The following is a 19,266-nucleotide window of genomic DNA, read 5'->3' on the forward strand; positions in this document are numbered from 1 at the left end:
GCATATCCCTGGACTCAGGAATCGAGAGTCATCTAGTTCAGACATTCAGCTCTGCAGCTGGGGCAAATAGATGCTTTGTATCTTAATGTCTTCATCTGTTAAATAGGGAAGTGCCAGCCATACCCGCAGGCTGTTGCACAGATTAAAAGAGAAAATATCTGTGAAAGTGTCATACGTGGACATCCTTGAGGTTATTTTTAAAATAATTTACACATGAGCAAATATTTTTATATAAGCGTATCTATACCTGACTTAAACTTTGAGTCTTCTTTTAACTGGTTTGGCAGACTGCCCACCTCATTAAGATTAAACTAAATTAAACCTGTAGCAAGTTTCAAAAATAAAGGTCTGTGAATTGCACCTCATACTCCCAGGAAGAAGCCCACTGGCCACGGAGCTAATAAAGCTCTTCCTTTGCAGAGGCCCTTCCTTTGCAGAGGCCCCTTTTAAGTCCCTAGGGGCTGGGGCGGTGGTGGAGGTGGGAGCTAACAACCTGTTCACATGGTCATATGTATTTGGGAAACTTATAAGCTATTTTTGTATCCTTTTTCTTAAAAAAGGTCCCCAAGATTATATAAGCTTCAGGTCCCAAATCCAAGATTTGGATCAACCACCACAACAAAACTAGGCATAGGTCAGAAAATTCTTCTACTCCCAGAATCCGGTGGGTACAGGGCTTCATCCGAGGTCTTCCAAACGACAGGCATATTCCCCAGATAAGTTCTGGTGAGGGGTTTGGGGTTGGAGTTGGGGTGGGGCATTTGGCAGCAGTGGGATCCTGATTGTCAGTGGCTGCACAGGCCTGAGGAGGGTGAGGCTGAGAAGGCTCCGACAGGATTGTGACCGGTAGGCAGGGAGAGCCAGCTGGGACGTGGGATGCAAGGGTGGTATGTGGGAAGCAAATTTTGAAGAGGAAGAGGGGCACTAAGACTGTCAGTGTGGACTTCAAGATACTCTGTCACCCCTAGGTGAATGTCTGGAGTAAGGGAGTGCCTACAACCCCTCTTCCTTGTTCATTAACAGTCTGACATATGGTGGCTAAAATGTGGTGTACATCGGAGGCTACAGCAGGCAAGGGAATGCAGCCAGAGTAAGGGTGGGCAGGGGAGGGAAGGAAAGGGAAGGGGGGCCCTGGGGTGTGGGGGGGTGAAGTGCCCTGTGTTTCACATGCTGAGGCAGTGTATTTCAGACAGCAGGGCATCTGCTTAAGTCCAGGAGAGGAGAGGATTGTAGAAATCATCCAGCATAGATGTTTATCACCTGGGAAAACAGGCCCTTTACAGGCACAGTGAGAAGTAGTGGGCTGGCCGGACCCCCACAGTGCACCCCCCTTCCCTGCTCTCTGATGGGTCTGCCCCTCCTCTTGCCTCTTCTTTTCCTTTCCTGCCCTTTCTGTTACTGTTTTCTCCTCTTCCTTCCCTTGTACAGACCTGAAGTATCTTATCCCCCATTAAAAAAATTTTTTTTTTGTTTATTTGAGATGGACAGAGTGAGGGAGTGAGAGAGTGAACACGAGCAGGGAGGAGGGGCAGAAGGAGAGGGAGACAAGCAGACTCCCCGCTGAGCAGGGGCTCAATCCCAGGACCCTGCGATCATGACCTGAGCCGAAGGCAGATGCTTAACCCACGGAGCCACCCAGGCGCCCCTTAGCCCCCATTTTTAATGCTTTCTGGATTTTACACGTTATGGGTTCTCTCTCAAAAATGTCTAACTAGTGTGTAGTAACCTGGGCTTTTCCCCCCTTTTAATGTATGGTCCTGGTCTTCAGTGGAGAAATGGCCCTTTGCTCCTGTTGTGACTTGATCTGGCCCAGGGCTGCCCAAGGGTTGCCCTGTCCCACTGCCAAGCGGCTAATTAGCTGCTCTTTCTCCAACCCTCCCAAATACTTGTCATGAGAATTTCTTTCTTGTGTTTCGAGTTGCCAAATCTAGTCTTTGTAAATACAAACAAGGTAGGTGAGACTTTTTTCTCAGCAACCATTTCAGCAAATGAAACAATAAACGCTTTCTTACAGCCAACGTTCTAACCGGAGGAAAGATAACAGCATTACACCCTGTAATTGTCCTCATGGATCTGAACAGGTGTAATTGTTGGGTTCTCGTGCTACCTGAGGTCATACACAGTCCCTCTTTAGTCTTTCTTTAGGTGTAGAATTCAGTGAATTTTAGTCTATTTACATTGCTGTGAAAGCATCCCCAGTATCTCATGCCAGAACATTTCAATTACCCGGACAAGAAACCCCACCCCTCCTAGCAGTCACTCCCAATTCAATCTTCCTCTCATCCCCTGGCAACCACCAATCTACCTTCTGTCTTTAAGAATTTGCTTATTCTGGGGGCTCCTGGGTGGCGCAGTCGTTAAGCGTCTGCCTTCGGCTCAGGGCGTGATCCCAGCGTTCTGGGATCGAGCCCCACGTCAGGCTCTTCCACTGGGAGCCTGCTTCTTCCTCTCCCACTCCCCCTGCTTGTGTTCCCTCTCTCGCTGGCTTTCTATGTCAAATAAATAAATAAAATCTTAAAAAAAAAAAGTTAAAAAAAGAATTTGCTTATTCTGGGGACGCCTGGGTGGCTCAGTTGTGAAGCGGCTGCCTTCGGCTCTAGTCATGATCCCAGGGTCCTGGGATCGAGTCCCTCATCCGGCTCCTTGCTCAGTGGGGAGTCTGCTTCTCCTTCTGCCTGCTGCTCCCCCTGCTTGTGTTCTCTCTCTCAGTGTGACAAATAAATGAAATCTTAAAAAAAAAAAAGAATTTGCTTATTCTGGGCATTTCACATAAATGGAATCATACCAAATGTGGCCATTCCTTAGTATGATATTATATTAACATCACGAAAACATTAGTGGAATATTTTCAAGGTTCATCCACGCCGTAGCATGTGGCAGCACTTCATCCCTTTAGCTGTAGAATATTCCACGGCACGAATATAACATTTTGTTTATTCATTCATCCGTTGGAGGACAAATAGTTGTCTCCACTCTTTGGCCTTTATAATAATGCTATGAACATTTGTGTACACGTTTTTGTGTGAACGTATGCTTTCAGTTCTCTTGAGTATATAACTAGGGGTGGCATCGCTAGGTCATGCTGTAACTGTTTAACCTGGAGAAGCTGCTAAACCATTTTCCATGGTGGCTGCACTGTTTTCCATTCCCATCAGCAATGCACGAGGGTTCCAATTTCTCCACAGCCTCACCAACATTTGCTTATTCTATTTTTAAAAAAGATTTTATTTATTTATTTGAGAGACAGTGGGAAAGCATGGAGTGAGCATGAGACAGAGAGGCAGACTCCGGGCTGAGCAGGGAGCCCAACGTGGTACTCGATCCCAGGATGCTGAGATCATGACCTGAGCCGAAGGCAGATGCTTAACCGACTGAGCCACGTAGGCGCCCCCCCCCCATTTTTTTTTAATGATAGTCATACCAGTGGGTGTGAGGTGGTATGTCACTGTGATTTTGATTTGCATTTCCTTAATGACTAATGAGTTGAGCATTTTTCTGTGTGCTTACTGGCCATCTGTATGTCTTGCTTAGACAAACATCTATTCATCACCTTTGCACATTTTTTGAGTTATTTAACTTTTTATTATTGAGTTATAAGAGTTCTTGATACATTCTGGATATTAGATTCTTATCAGATACATGGTTTACAAATATTTTTGTATTCTGTGGGCTATCTTTTCATTTTCTTGGTAGTGTCCTTTGATGTAAAAAAGTTGGAAATGATCTTCTTTCTATATCAGCATCTCTATATTACTTGAAGATTTGGGAAGAATTCAGAAAAACATTTTAAATTATATACTTTACATTTTATTTTTTTAAAGTACACGCCACACCCAGCATGGAGCCTAATGCAGGGGTTAAACTTACAACCCTGAGATTAAGACCTGAGCTGAGATCAAGAGTCAGATGCTTAACCCACTAAGCCACTCAGATGCCCCTAAAAATGATATATTTTAGAATAAAAAAATACTTTATAAAACAGGAGGGTAAGGCTTGAAAAAATTGGGAGCTTTTGGTGGTATGATGACCTGGGTCCCCATAATTATGTTAGGTTCTTAGTATAAATAATATAAATGCATGCCATCTAGTTCCTTCTTTTGCTTCTGTTTACTACTCTTACATTTTTCATTTTTAAAAAATTGTTATTTTTAAATACTCTCTACACCCAACACGGGGCTTGAACTCACAACCCCAAGATCAAGAAGAACTGGATGCTCTATTGACTGAGGCTGCCAGGCGCCCCTCTTTACTACTCTTTCAGAAGAACCAATGAAGATTTAAAAAGTAGAGTCAGATTATCCTTTGGCTAGAGAATGAGGATTTCTAGAAGCGCTTACGGTTCAACGTTTTTTGTCAGGGCCCCAGTATATTTGTACTCGAACTATAATCAATCTTTCCCCCTTTTGTCGGAGGCATATGCCATAGGAGACTTACAGGGCACCACTCCAGTTGGCTTGCTTATTGGCTTACAAACAGAAGTTTTGTATTTATGGACAGTGATCCAGAGTGGTGTCCAAGTCCATCTGAGTTTAGAATTGCTATCACAGCAGAAATTGGAAACTTCAGTAGCTAGAAGGTATTTACCAGGTCTATGTGGATGCCACTTTTCATTACAGCATACACAAATATATCAAAACTTTAACCTCCTGGGATCTCATATCCTCCTCAGATCTACATATGACATGTGCACATGAATCCTTTATTTTTCTTTTATAGTGAACTGCCTGCAAAATCACTATCTCACCATTTATAATTTTATGTAGCAGAATGACCATGTAGGCTTTTCTTCTGAAAATGCCATAGCAACATGAATACTTGGTACTGAAAAGCATCTTTAATTGACAAAAGCTTTTTATTTTTGATTTAAACTTAGCTTATGCTTAGAGTGGGGCATTTAAATAGTCAACTTGATGACTTCATGTGAGCCAAGAACAGAACCTGGGTCTGATCATTTTTGGCCTGATCTTCCACCTACTTTCTGACCAATGTCCTTACAGTTAGAAAGCAATGACATTTCTACCAGAAGCCTCTGTTACTAACAACTTTGGTACATATGGTGCTTAGATAGAACACTTCATTCAAGGTGTCCGGGATTTAATGAATTTGACTTTATCTTCAAAGCCAGTGCTTGAATAGAGAGGAACTTGGATTTTAAAAAACCAGTCCATTTTAAGCCCAAAGGCAATTCTTATCCAGAAATTACTTATCCCTATTTTTAGTGTCTTACTCGCTACCTCCCCTTCTCATTTTGAGAACAGGGAAAAATAAAGATGCATACAACATCTTTTGGGCTGCATGAATCATGGATAGGCTTTGAAGGTCTCTAGGGAACTACTGCTGCTTCACCACGCGAACTCCAGGTGGGTCCTAAATCTCCTGGCCCTGGACTTCAGCAATTGCTGAAAAAATGTCAACACACAGACACACACACCCCTACCTTTAAAACTCTATGCTTGAGAAGGGCAGTTTGCTTAGAACAGCTTTCCCTGGCAGCCGCAACTAGGGCACCCCATTTTTGTTAAAGCTACAAGTCACAGTTTATTAACTGTATTCAGAAATGTGAGTCAATCGATGAGATTGAGAGATTGAGAGTCAATCGAAGAGAAGGCTGGAGTGCTCGAGGTGGCTGACACAGGCCAGAAAGGGAAAGATGGAACCAGGAGTCCAACCACCTTATGAAAAAAAATTCCTCCATATTTAACCTTTTCATCAAAAGTGTGAAACAGATGGTGGACGTAAGGATAGGAGCTAGACAGCAGAGATGACAATGACATCATTGTTACAATAATATTAACAGTAGGATTCAGTAAGAATAATAATATTTGAAGAACAACAAATGATGTTAGCAAATGGCATTTCTCACAAGTTCCTAGGACGCAAGCCAGAAGATCCTAGGAGGTGCTCATGCTGCTGGTCCCAAGAGCACACTTGGAAAGGGAGGAGATGAGTATTTATTGAGCGAAGGAGGGGAACAATTATTTAAAACTTCTTTGGGTCACACGTGGGTGGCTCAGTCGGTCAAGCTACTGCCTTTGGCTCAGGTCAAGATCCCAGGGTCCTGGAACTGAACCCCACATCGGGCTCCACACTTGGTGTGGAGCCTGCTTCTCCCTCTCCCCTGCTTGTGCTTGCTCCCTCTCTCTGTCAAATAAATAAATAAAAATCGTAAACAAAACAAAACAAAACTACTTTGGGTCAGACTTGGTCAAATGTTTACACATTTTATCTCATTCAGACCTCACAGGCTCCTACTGAGCTTCCCAGTTTGCGCCCCCAACTTTTCCAGAGCAGAGGAGAACGAACGAGTCCGCGCCAAGGGTATGCCTGAGCAGTTCTCTAGAAGTAAGGCATTTCTTTTCTTTTTTTTTAAGATTTCATTTATTTATTTGACAGAGATAGAGACAGCCAGCCAGAGAGGGAACACGAGCAGGGGGAGTGGGAGAGGAAGAAGCAGGCTTCCAGCAGAGGAGCCTGATGCGGGGCTCGATCCCAGAACGCCGGGATCACGCCCTGAGCCGAAGGCAAACGCTTAATGACTGAGCCACCCAGGTGCCCTAGAAGTAAGGCATTTCTTTGACAACTACATTATTTTTAAAAATTCATGTAAATTTCGCACTGTTTCCAAATATTGCTGCTTGTTATGAATTAATCCAATTTAAATAACTATTAGATCAACTGCTTAACGCTTAACCTCAGTCCTTTAGTAAAACTGCCCTTTGGGAACATGAGGGAATGGATGGCTGAAGTTTAATTATTAGTCTATGGTGATGCAACTAGTACATATTTAATCCGAACACAATTTGTACCTGGGCCAGTAGGTGTCTGAAAACAACGCACATCCTTTCTTACTCCGCCATTTCACCCCCACCTACCTGACGGGTCTGTCCGGTTTTTCTCTACTACTCCTTTATGGATCCTCTATTGTTCTGACCGAACTGGACCACTTGCTCTTCCTCAGATCCTTCTCACTTTTCTTGATCTCCACATATACGTTCATTATTCTTTGTAGCTGAAAAGATTCCTCTCTCATCTCTACCTTACAAGAATCTTCTATAACCTTTAAGGTCCAGCTGAAATACCATTTCCTTTTTGAAGACCAATCCCATGTTTGAAAGGCTGCTGCACTGAACACCTCCAGGGAGTCCTGATGGCTGCCCAGACAGATTTAATGTCAGTGGGTATATAATTATTTTCGTTGAATTAGCTTGTACATATAATCTCATGGGCCCAAATTTCCACATGCCTCTGTAAATAAATGATTCTATTTGACATTAAAGTTATACTGGCATTCAAAACATGAAGTTTTGGGCCACCTGGGTGGCTCAGTCGGTTAGGCACCTGCCTTCAGCTCAGGTCATGATCCTGGGGTCTTGGGATACAGCCCTGCTTCGGGCTCTCTGCTCAGTGGGGAGTCTGCTTCTCCCTTTCCCTCTGCCCCTCCTGCCTGCTCGTGCCCTCCCTCTCTCTCCCAGTCTCTCTTTCTCAAAAGAATAAATAAAAAATCTTTAACAAACAAAAAAACCCCCAGAAAACCAAACCAAACCAAAACATGAAGTTTTGTGCAATGTAAGATATTGGGGTGCAGATAAAAAGGAGATGAAAAAGCGTATTTAAAGGAAATTGCCAGGGGTGCCTGGGTGGCTCAGCCGGTTAAGCGTCGGACTCTTGATTTCAGCACAGGTCTTGATCTCAGGATTGTGAGATGGAGTCCCGTATCAGACGCTGTACTGGGTGTGGAGCCTGCTTGGGATTCTCTCTCTTCCTCTGCCCCACTCCCCTCCCCTCTCTAAAACAAAAACAAAAACAAAAAACAAACAACTTCAAACAGAAAGATTATGATAACAACTGTGGCTATGAATTAGAATAAAGTCTCAAAATGTAGAATCTACCTAGACTTCTAGAATTGGAAGAAGGCTTGAAAGTGATCTAAGACAACCCCCTTATTTTCTAGTAGTAGAATTTCTGCACCCTGTTTTGTATTATGGTCAGAAGCTGCATTCGTTTAGTTAATGCTGTTTAATTTCCATCTAGCTTGGCTTTGGTCTCTTTATATCGTAATTTCAGTGCTACCTGAAAAAAGCTTTTTGCACTGGATAACAGATTTAGTTCTGAAGGGCCAGACCTAACTTTGGTCCAAAGGGAACTGAACTGCAGGACCTACTTTGATTTTAAAGGTTGTTAACCTTCGTGATGCTAACCTGAACCTCTGAGGAATGAATACTTACCACCCAAGTGCAATTCATTCATTCATTCATTCTTTCTCTCCCCTTCCTTCCAAGATTGATTGATTGATTGATTGATGATTTATTTATTTATTTATTTATTTATTTATTTATTTATTTATTTATTTATTTAAGACAGAGAGAGGAGGGGCAGAAGGAGAGAGAGACAATCCTGAAGCAGACTCCCTGGTGAACGGGGAGCGCAACATGGGGCTCAATCTCACGCCCCAGAGATCATGACCTGAGATGAAATCAAGAATCACCTGACAGAGCCACCCAGGCACCACCCAAGTGCAATTTCTGATTGGTCTAACAGCCAAGCCACAGTCACGGCCAACACCAGAGAACACTCATCCTAAGCAGGTGGCCCTCTAGTCCATTTGGCCAGCTCTAGCTTTGGACGCTGAGAGGTATTTCATAGGCTGATTGCATCTTGCTTTACCCACATAAGTGAAGAGAAGAGAACACCAAGGGCATTTATCTTTTCCACCCCCACACAGTCTTCGCAATCCCAGTGTGATGAAGAGCAGGGACTAGAGTTGGGTAGAAACAGGCTTGACCTTAGACAAGTTATTTAACCTCTGAAGCCCCCAGTTTCCTATCTGCACGAGGGTGAGGATAACAGTACTTCAATGATCTCATCAGTAACTTGGCAGGTGTGGGTGGGGTATTATTGAGCACCTCAGACAATGTGTGCGCATATACCAAATCGTTCACGAACGTCAGCAATTGTTACTATTGACCAGGTGTGGCGAATGTTAACATACTCCGTCAACAAGAATTGGGCTCTCTTCTCTCTGTTAAACTTTTCCATGGCATTTCATGCCCTCCCTGACTCAATTATGATACCAACACTGACTCTTAAAACCGTATCTGTAGTCCAACTTCTCTCCTGAGCTCAAGCTTGGGTTTCACAACTCTTAAGACACCTGGAGGTGCCCTGGGAACCTAGAGCAAATCCAAAATCTGACACTCCTCTTGACCTCTCTGGTTTGTGAGATATCATTATCTTTCCAGCTACCCAGGCAGAAGGACTGAGTTGTTGTTGTTTCTAAACTGCTTCTTTATCCTCCATTTAATCAGTTGCCAAGTCATTCACTCACATGCTCACTTAAGTCAACAAATACTTCTTGGGCCTTTTCCAGAAGCCAGGTATGGTGTTCAATTCTGGGAATACTGTGGTGGACAAAACTGACATGGTTTCTGCTCTCATCCACAAATATGCAATTACCAATTGGAATATACATGTGAGAGGAAATTTCAGTCGGTATGAGAAAGTGCAACAGGGGACATCATATAAAATGAGAGTCGGGAAAGAACTCTCAGATCAGAGGAAGTGACAATCTGAACTGAGACCCGAAAGATGAAAGGAGTCTGTCAGGTGAATAATGAATGAAGAACATTCTAGGCAGCTGCATCAGCAGGTACAAAGGCTTGGAGGTAGGAATGCGCTTAATGCCTTTCTCCAAGGAACTGAAAGAAGACCGTGTGGCTAAAAAGTCGTGAACTTGCTTGAGATGAGGCGGAAGATCAGGCGAGGGCTTACTGACCGTGTACAGAAGCCTTTGAAGGGTTCTGAGCAGGAGAGGCACGGGATCGGACCGCTTTGCTTTGGGCAGGGCAAGAGCAGAATTAGAGACCAGTTGGGAGGCTACTCGTGTGTTTCTGATGACAAATGCCCAGCGGCTGTGGTGATAGGAGAAAAGGGGACGTACTGGAGACACAATTGGGAGGTGGTATTGATAGGGCTTGGGGACTGGGATGTGGGGAGAGACCGAAAGGGAGGTGGCAAGGCTGATTCTTCGACTTCTGGCACAAGCAGCCGTGTAGATTCAAGTGTATGCAGAAGCTACCTTTCAAAAGATTCTGTGTTCCTAAAACACCTCACACAAAATCCCTATTTTCTCCTCTTGGTGCAGCCGCCTTGCCTCCAAGTCAATATAACCTTCTGGATCATTGTTCTTTCTCATTGGTTTCCCTACTTCTTGTCTGTGCCTACCTCAAATCACCCCATGCAGTGTTATCTTCCTAATACAGCTCGGGCCACGTTATTTCCCTTTTAGATACCTCCAAAGGTTACCTACCACCCACTTAATTAAGCAATAACCCCTTGCCTTGGCTCTCCAGGTCCTATGACCTACCTTTCCAGTCTTCTTTATTATTTTTTTTTGAGGGGGGAGGGGCCGAGGGAGAGGAAGGGAGAATCCCAAGCAGGTTCCATGCCCAGTGCAGAGCCCAACGTGGGGCTCCGTCTCAGGACCCCGACATCAGGACCCGAGCTGAAATCAAGAGTCGGACGCTCAACCAACTGGGCCACCCAGGTGCCCCTCCAGTCTGATATCCACCACTTCTCTATTTAAGTCCTGTTTTAGTCCAAGTGGGCTACTTCCCGTTCCTTGACCAAGTCACCACACATTCCTACCTCAATGCCTTTGCTCATGCTATTTCCCCCTTCCCTTCAGTATTACCATCTCGGTCTGCTGGAACTTTATTCAGCTTTCAAAGTTCATTAAAGGTCCAATCTGTCAATCTCATAAAGCTTTGCAATTCTCTTAGGGCACTTAGATTTCTGCCTTTTATTGTGGTTATGTGAGTATTTATCTCCTGCCCATTACCTACCCCCTAACCGTAGGCAATTCTTTGTGGAGTGCCTGGCTCGATTACTCATACTGCACCAGTGCCCAAGTCCTTGCAGTGTCAAAAGTAGGGTTTAACTCACAGTAGGTACATTTTTTTGAATTTATTTCGAACAATTCGTGTTATTGATGAGGGAGCAGAAGGCTAGCTGAGGACAAAGCAGAAGCTGACACCCCTAAGCTCTCCCATCCCCCCACTCCTGGGTGGGATAAGTGTGACATTCCTCCAGGAAACTTCCAACTAAATGTTAATGCTTTGCTAGAGGAAAAAAAAACCTTAGCTTGATAATAGCGAGGCCTCCAGTACCCTGTGGGTCTTCTTTAGCATATCAAAGTCCTTTTGGACACCTTGCATTTTCCATATCTCCCCCAACTCCCAAGAATATAACCCGCCATTCCTCACAACCCCAGCGCAGCAGCTCTTTCTAACCACAGGTCCTGTCCCTGTGCTTTCATAACATCACCTTTTTGCACAAAGATGTCTCGAGAATTCTTTCTTGGCTGTCGGCTCTGGACCTCACCAACATTCCAAAACTACACCATTAAGAATCCTAAGGAGTGACGAGACCCCAGGTGTTGAAGGGGAGGTTATCTTCCAGTAGTATTTGCCAGCACCATAGCAAAATTCACCTTCCACCGAATTTCTTGTGATCTTACAAAAGACAAACATATACACATCCCTTTAATGGAGTTTTCTGGCTGTTCGAGATAATCCAATGCAACAGTCCTCATAAGCTTATCCTTTCCTTGAAGTACTGAATATTAAAAATTACAGCCTCTAACTCAGGATTTTTCAAACTACTTGTAACCCACTAATAGGTCATGAAACTAATTTAGTGGGTCATAAGCAATACTAAAAAACAAAACAGAAACTAGCTACACACACAGCTTACATAAGGATAAGTAATTTCCCTGAAACTTTTGTTTCAAATACATATATACACATATTTGTGTGCCACGTCATGATTAAAACATACTTCTCACCATGGGTCCCAGTCACAAAGGTTTGAAAGCTACTGCATTAATGATCTACTGCCTACCCCAAGATCAATACACAGAACCCAAGTAGGAAAAGTAAGATGTGAAGAAAATAGCAATGAGACTACCTAATTAAAAGTCATTCACACTTCAGGGGTGCCTGGGTGGCTCAGTCCTTTAAGCAAGTGTCTGACTCCTGATTTTTAGCTCAGATCAGGATCTCAGGGTTGTGAGATCAGGCCCAGCTCTGAGCAGAGCATGGAACCTACTTAAGATTCTCTCTCTCTCCCCCTCCCTCTGCCCCTTCTCTCCTCCCCACCCCAATAACTCACTAAAAAACAAAACCAAAAACTCTAAAAAAAAAAAAAGGTATTCACACTTTAAAACCTGAATGTCTGATATACCTAACTCTTCCCTTGGGGTGTCTGCATTAAAGTGTCTTTAACCCAGATCAATCGTGAATTAGTAGAAAGTGGGTCAGAATCATTTTGGACTACAGGCCTTCTTGGTACATCTAACAAGGATTTCCTCCAGTATCCCAATTCCCCAAGACAGCGGGGATTCTGGAACCAGGAACTCCATTGCTGAAAGGCTATGGGTCACTAGGTTACAGTACACAGAAATGGTAATACCTTTGTAAGGAAAACATTAACAACCAGAGTGCACGCTTTCTTCCATGCACGTGTCAAGCTTATCAGTTTATGTTTGCATGTATATATTTAATCCATACCTAGAAAACACAAACCTATATACCCATGCAGAAGAGCTAGGCCTGATAGGAGGTAACGTGAAGCCCTAAGTCCATCTAAACACAAGAAATACTGAGTTACTGAAGGCAACAGCATATGGGAGATAGAAGGGGGGGGGGGATCTGGGAAATGGTAGAATGGCAAGGGGGTTCAGGCTGCAGCAGATGTATTATACCAAGTGTTTTATCACTTGATGACTGATGGTAATGGGAGGAGAGTAGAGGTGAAGGATATGGAGAAAACAATCTCCCCGTCAGTTGTATACCCGATGATAGCAGAGGAGTAGCTCACCAGGAGTGCACAGACACTATTCGATCATGTCAGCAGAAAAAGGACAAATTTCAAGTCCTAATTCCAGCCCTAGATCCATTTAACAGGTTGCCCCTAATAATTTGTTGTTACTTGTGTTATGTTCTCAATTTATAGTTGAGAAATCAACACTGAGCTTCCAAGCGAATGAATGTAAACACTCTTAATTGCCAATTACAACCCCAACAAATAACTGGGTGAGAAACAAGGCTCAAGGAGTAGAAGTTCAAAGCTGCCGTGGCGTGAAGAATCCTAGACTGGGGGTTTTGATAAATCTGGGTTAGATCTGAGAGATACTGAGGTGTCTTTCGCTTCAAAAATTTTATAATTCTACAAGAGAGGGAAAAGGTGACCTTTAGTTGGAAGAAAGGAAGATCAGCTTGGTTTTGTATGTAAAAGGCAAGTAACAATTAAGTTAGCTGCTAAGGTTATTTAAATATAAATTAATGCCTCTCACATTGTCTAGATCTAGTTAACACCCTTCGGTGATATTATATGTCAACGTTTCTACTGACTACTGGATACATTCCAAACTTCTTTCTGGCATTTAAGGCGTTCCACATCTGCCCAACTTTTATCCCAGACTTCTTATGACTCTGGTCTCTAATCTGCTCCTGTCCCAGTCCTGTTTGCTTAATTCTTCCCCACCCCTACTCTCCTAGCTAAAGTCCCATAAACTTCATAAAACCTTCCAACTACTCAAATATTTATGCACCAGATTTTGACCTTTGAATTCCTATAGGACTTTACAAGCTGTCCTATTAGATAGGCATTACTGTCCTCATTTCATAGATAAGCAAATTGAGGTCCAGCGGAGTTAAGTGACTTGCCCAGGGTCCCACAGTTTGCAAGCAGCAGCAGGGCTGGGTCTGACTTGCTTGCCTTCCAAGTCCACACTTTTTTTCCCCCCACATTGTGCCATGCCGCTTCCATGTATTAAAAATCCATGGAGGAAGGATGCAGTAAAAACGCCTATAAAGCAGTTGTAATACAGCTTGTTGTGCCATAACGTAGACACATCACATCCTTTGAACCATATAGGTAATAAACGCTTGGAGTAGCATAGTTTTTAAAGGGGGTTGTCAGTCCTGTTTCCCATGCCCAGTATTAAAATGATATCCCAGGGTAAATGACAAGTGAGTAAGGTTAAGAGGGGGAAAAAAGCAATACGGTGTAAGAAGAAAATATTATTAACAGGACAGAAAAGAGAAGAAAGTGTAATATAAGCTGACAATGCAGAAAAAAACTTCGACTATGCAAATACAGAATACGGGGCTTAGGGGCCCACAAAGCTAATACCTAAGTTAGGGGGCCTATGCCTACCGACAAGAAGCGCGCATGTGTGAGAGTTGATATTAATAACAGACAGCAGTACACATGGACAGAGTAGAACTCAAGAGAGACAAATAAGGATAGGTCGTGGGGACACAGGGTAGATTATGGCATGATGAGACGGTGGTGGCGCCAAATAGGGGCCAGAAGGGTACAGCAGGGGTCAAAGAGAAAGGTAAAGAGGTTCAGAGGGCACGGCGCCCCCAGACTCGAGGAAAGACTTGTCTTCCTCTCGATAGCTGGTTGGTATGATTTAAGATTCACATCCGCACCCCACAAAGCCTTTCTGGGTGGCTCCGGAAAGTGAGGGGGGGGGTCACGTCCCCATTCCCCGGGGACTCCGCGAGGGGGCGGAGCGAGGCAGGAGGGTCCTTACCCATAAAGATGGAGATGATGAGCCGCAGCGCCTGTTCCGACGCGCCCAGGGACGTCGCCAACTTGTTAAGGCTCAGCTCCTCGAACCCCCACCGCAGCACCCTCGCCAGCTCCGCCACCGTTCCCACATCCCCCTCAGCTGCGGACGCCATCTTTGCTCCGGGCGTCCCCCAGGGACCCCCTAGCTCCGCGCGCCCCGAATGTGGGCACAAGGCTGTAGCTTCACCCCCAATTCCGGCCCGGAGCCCGCCCACGGCGTGCGCATTGGCTGCGGGCCCGCCCAGCGGCTGCAGGCTCCCCCGGCTATTGGTCGGTTCGGGTAGGGGGCGGTGCCTAGCGCAGCAAGGTAGGCAGAGGGCGGGTCTGAACGTTTGTAAAGCAAAAGGTGACTCCCGCCGAGAATGAACGCGGGGCAGGCCGGGGGCGGGGCTTGGAATCGGGAACTGGAGTTGCGATTGGAAAAGTCTAAAGCCTGCGGCGAGGTGACTGTACAACTCGGTTCTAACCGCTTGGGGGAGGAGTCGGTGAGGGCGAGTGTCCGGCCGGCCCGTGCGCTGCCTTCCCATTGGCTGAGGCGGGAGCAGGCGAGAGTCGAGGCGGGGGGGGGGGAGCCGTCACCCGACTGCGAGGTTACTCTCGGTCGCCGGCGCGCCGGGGTTACTGGGGCATGTAACGGAGAGGGCGGGAATTCCTGGAGCAGCTTCGCGAGCGCCTCCTAACGGCACCTCCCGGCCGTTCTCAAACCGTTAGGCACGCCGCCTTCACTCCGCAAGGGTCTCGGGAGAGCCCAGAACCCCAGAACCCGGCTCCTTTTAGTTCATGCAGCCCTTTCACGTAATTTCCTATATTAAACCCTCACCTTCCCCCGAGAGGCGAGGAAACTAAGATATGCCGATTTAGTCCTTATTAGGTTCATTTGGAATAAACGATTTAACCTGTATTTAAGTAGTACAGGTTCATGGTAAAAGTTCAAACAGTTTAGAGAAATAAAATAAGAGTTATTTCCTCCCACCTTGCTTCCCATTCTTACTTCTTACAGGTAACCACCGTTCGGATTGCACTAACAAAAATGTGTCGAGCACTTAGCATGTGCCTGGGACTGTGCTGGACTCCGGGGAATATAATGATGAGCCCAAAGCTATGGAGAGGGGATGATGCGCAGTCATAGTAGTGTTAATGCATGTGTAATTGAAAGCAAAAGTAAGTGCTCTGAAGGAAAGGAGCAAGGTTCTAGCAGAGTATGTAACAAAAGAACACTAAGAGTTTCTTGTAATAACTGGAATTTGTGGAACATTCTTGTACAATTATAGCTTAAACTTCTGTAGCACTTTGCTCTTCACAAAGTACTTATATCCATATTATTTCACTTAATTTGGCTGTGAAATAGGATGTTTATTATTATAATGTCGTCTTACAGGCAGAGGCTTGGAGAAATTAAGGAACTAAGTTCCTTTTTTTTTTTTTAAGATTTTATTTATTTATTTGACAGAGATAGAGACAGCCAGCGAGAGAGGGAACACAAGCAGGGGGAGTGGGAGAGGAAGAAGCAGGCTCATAGCAGAGGAGCCTGATGTGGGGCTCGATCCCACAATGCTGGGATCACGCCCTGAGCCGAAGGCAGACGCTCAACCACTGTGCCACCCAGGTGCCCCAGGAACTAAGTTCCTTATCCACTAAGTGGCAGAGACAGAATTTAAACTTAAATCTGTTAAATTTCACTTCCCTCCCCCCTTTTTTAAGGAAAAAAAATAAAAAATATGAAATATTCGGAACAGTTGGGAATAAGATCCCCCCTCCCTCCAGATTAGGAAACAAACATCGTATATACAATTGAAGAGCCTAGTATATCCCTACGCCGTGGCATTTCCCTCCTTCCCTTCTCAGAGGTCAAAACTTTATTGACTTTGGTATTTATCAGTCCCATGCCTGTTTTTATATTTTACATACTGTGCACATCTAGAGAGAATATACAGTAAGTTTGCATGCTTTTAAACTTTATATTAATGGTATTACAGTGAATGGATCACTTTGCAGGTTGTTCTTATGCTTAATATCTTTATTGAGATATTCATGTTTTTACCTGTAGCTCAAATCCATTCATTTTACAGTGATGTAATATTCCATTGTATGATTATACTACATTTAATTTTTCACAGTCATGTTGAGAAATACTTGGATCATTTCCTATTTATTTATGTATTGTTTTATGACAAACATTGCTGCAGTGAGCATTCTTCTTTAAGCAAGAGTGAAAGTTTCTCTAGGACTATGACTCCAAACCTTTTTTTTTTTTTAAATTAACTGAGCTCTCCTGTAAGAAACACATTGCTATCCAGTATACACACATATTCATACACTAGACCACAAATACATATAATACTCACACAGACATACCCACAATACACGCTGCCATACTATGTGTGTGTTCTCGGATACTTTCTACGCTCTTTTAATTCATTAAAAAATTGCTATTCAGGATTCACTAACTTGGTATCAATACCTACCAGTAGTTCGTGATCTGCATTGAGAAAAGACTTCCCTAGTGTTTGTAATCAGGAAGGGAATTATGGGTTGTAGGTTATGCACACTTTTAACTTTATTAGATTTTGCTGAATTGAAGTGTTTGGCTAGATGTTATTTAAGATCCTTAAAACATCTGATTTGCTGAATCAGTAAAATATATTTGTTAAAGAATCTAGTCAATTAGACTTTGTGTAAAAATGTAGAAAGTGTGGGACACCAGGATGGCTCAGTTGGTTGAGCAACCAACTCTTGATTTCAGCTCAGGTCATAATCTCAGGGTCGTGAGATTGACCTCTGTCCGCCCATAGAGCTCCACACTCAGTGGGGAGTCTGCTTAAGATTCTCTCTCCCTCTCCTTCTTTCCCCCACCTTGCACACGAGCACACACTCTCTCTTTCTCAAATAAATAAATAACTCTTTAAAAAAAATGTAGAAAGTTGTTTTTTGTTTGTGTTATACAACTGGATAACATGTTTGCCCCTTCTTGCGCTTTTGGTGTTCCCAGAGAAGGGTGGGCATGGGACAGAGGCTGTGTCTATGTTGACACACCAGGTGCCTATTTTCCTTTCTTCTGAAGTGTTTGGTGAGCCACATTCTCTTCATTCTTCCTACTGCTCCAATGCAGCACCTCTTTCTCCAGTTACAGTAACTGGTGAGTGGAAGAGAAGATTATATGGCCTCTCACTTTGTAATTAAACACACTCATTACGGGCTTACTAAGTCAGGTTCTGTGCTGGACCCTCAATACAAAGATGAATAAGGGACAGTCCCTGCCCTCAAGAAGCTCTGTGACTAGTGGGAAGAGAGATGTGAAGAGATAATTGTAAAACTAAGTGGAAATGTTCATATAGAAATAAAACGTATTAGTGAGATCACTCTTCTCTTATTGCTGCTTTTCCCTGTCTTTCCCTTTCCTCTACTGCAATCTCAGTATGTCTTTCAGTTTCTCCTTCCCTCCTTCCCTTCCTTCTTTCCTTCCTTCCCATTGGCTTCTTGCTTTCTGTCTATTATCATCACTAGGGTTTCCCGTCTTAGAACACCTTGGCTTTCTCTGAAGTTACTGCCCTCTTTTTCCTTTTCCTCCCTACCGTAATTCCATGAAAACAATCTCGCATTCTCATCATGGCAGAGATGGTTGGTACTCACTCAATATCCATGCATGTGCCCGTGACTTCTCGACTCCCTTGCAGTCAGCATGTGACTAGGTATGGCAGATGGACTATAAGCAGAAATGAAGTGTCATTTCCTGGCTAAGGTGGTAAAGAGCCAGAGTGACTCCCAAATGTCTCTCTTCCCTGCTATAGTAACCTTGCAGAAGCCATATGTTCTGTACGGCATTGTTATAAGGTAGAAGAAGGAGCTCTAGGGGCGCCTGGGTGTCACAGTGGTTAAGCGTCTGCCTTTGGCTCAGGGCGTGATCCTGGCGTTATGGGATCGAGCCCCACATCGGGCTCCTCCGCTATGAGCCTGCTTCTTCCTCTCCCACTCCCCCTGCTTGTGTTCCCTCTCTCGCTGGCTGTCTCTATCTCTGTCAAATAAATAAATAAAATCTTAAAAAAAAAAAAAGAAGAAGGAGCTCTAGACTTGGCTTGAGTAAGAAATAAGCCTTCGTGGTGTTAAACCCCAAGATTTAAAGTTACTGCTTCAACTTACCCCAACTAACACATTAACCCACCAGTCTTTATCCCGATTAAAATTTGGTATTCATTTTCACCATTCATGAAACTAATCACCCAAAGACCACCAACTACTCCTTAATAGTTATATTTACTTTCCCTTCTCTGTCTCAGATTTTTAATTTCCAAGAGCTCTTTTTTTTTTTTTTTAGCTGTTAACTTTTTATTGTTGTTATTGCTGTTTTCTTGATTAGACTGTAAGTTCCTAGAGGGGAGAAATCTGTTCTTATTTACTCTTTTTTTTTTTTTAAGATTTTATTTATTTATTTGACAGAGAGACAGCCAGCGAGAGAGGGAACACAAGCAGGGGGAGTGGGAGAGGAAGAAGCAGGCTCCCAGCGGAGGAGACTGATGTGGGGCTCGATCCCAGATCGCCAGGATCACGCCCTGCCAAGAGCTCTTTTTTTTTTTAATTGCTGGAATAACTTCTTTTTTTCCAGCATTCTTAAAAGATTTTATTTTTAAG

General features: G+C 43.9%; 1 protein-coding gene across 1 annotated transcript in view; it reads right to left on the reverse strand.

Annotated features, from left to right (window-relative positions):
- Positions 1 to 14,842, reverse strand: part of LPCAT3 (lysophosphatidylcholine acyltransferase 3) — a 36,409-nt gene extending 21,567 nt beyond the window's left edge. The window contains exon 1 of the mRNA XM_045781068.2: positions 14,603 to 14,842. Coding sequence (XP_045637024.1) covers positions 14,603 to 14,753 — 151 coding nt within the window. The 5' untranslated portion in view covers positions 14,754 to 14,842. The remainder of the gene's footprint in view (positions 1 to 14,602) is intronic.
- Between the last annotated feature and the right edge of the window lie 4,424 nt (positions 14,843 to 19,266).

Source organism: Ursus americanus, chromosome 25 (genome assembly GCF_024610735.1).
Source record: "Ursus americanus isolate L20-20 chromosome 25, mUrsAme1.1.p, whole genome shotgun sequence".
Lineage (NCBI taxonomy): Eukaryota > Metazoa > Chordata > Mammalia > Carnivora > Ursidae > Ursus > Ursus americanus.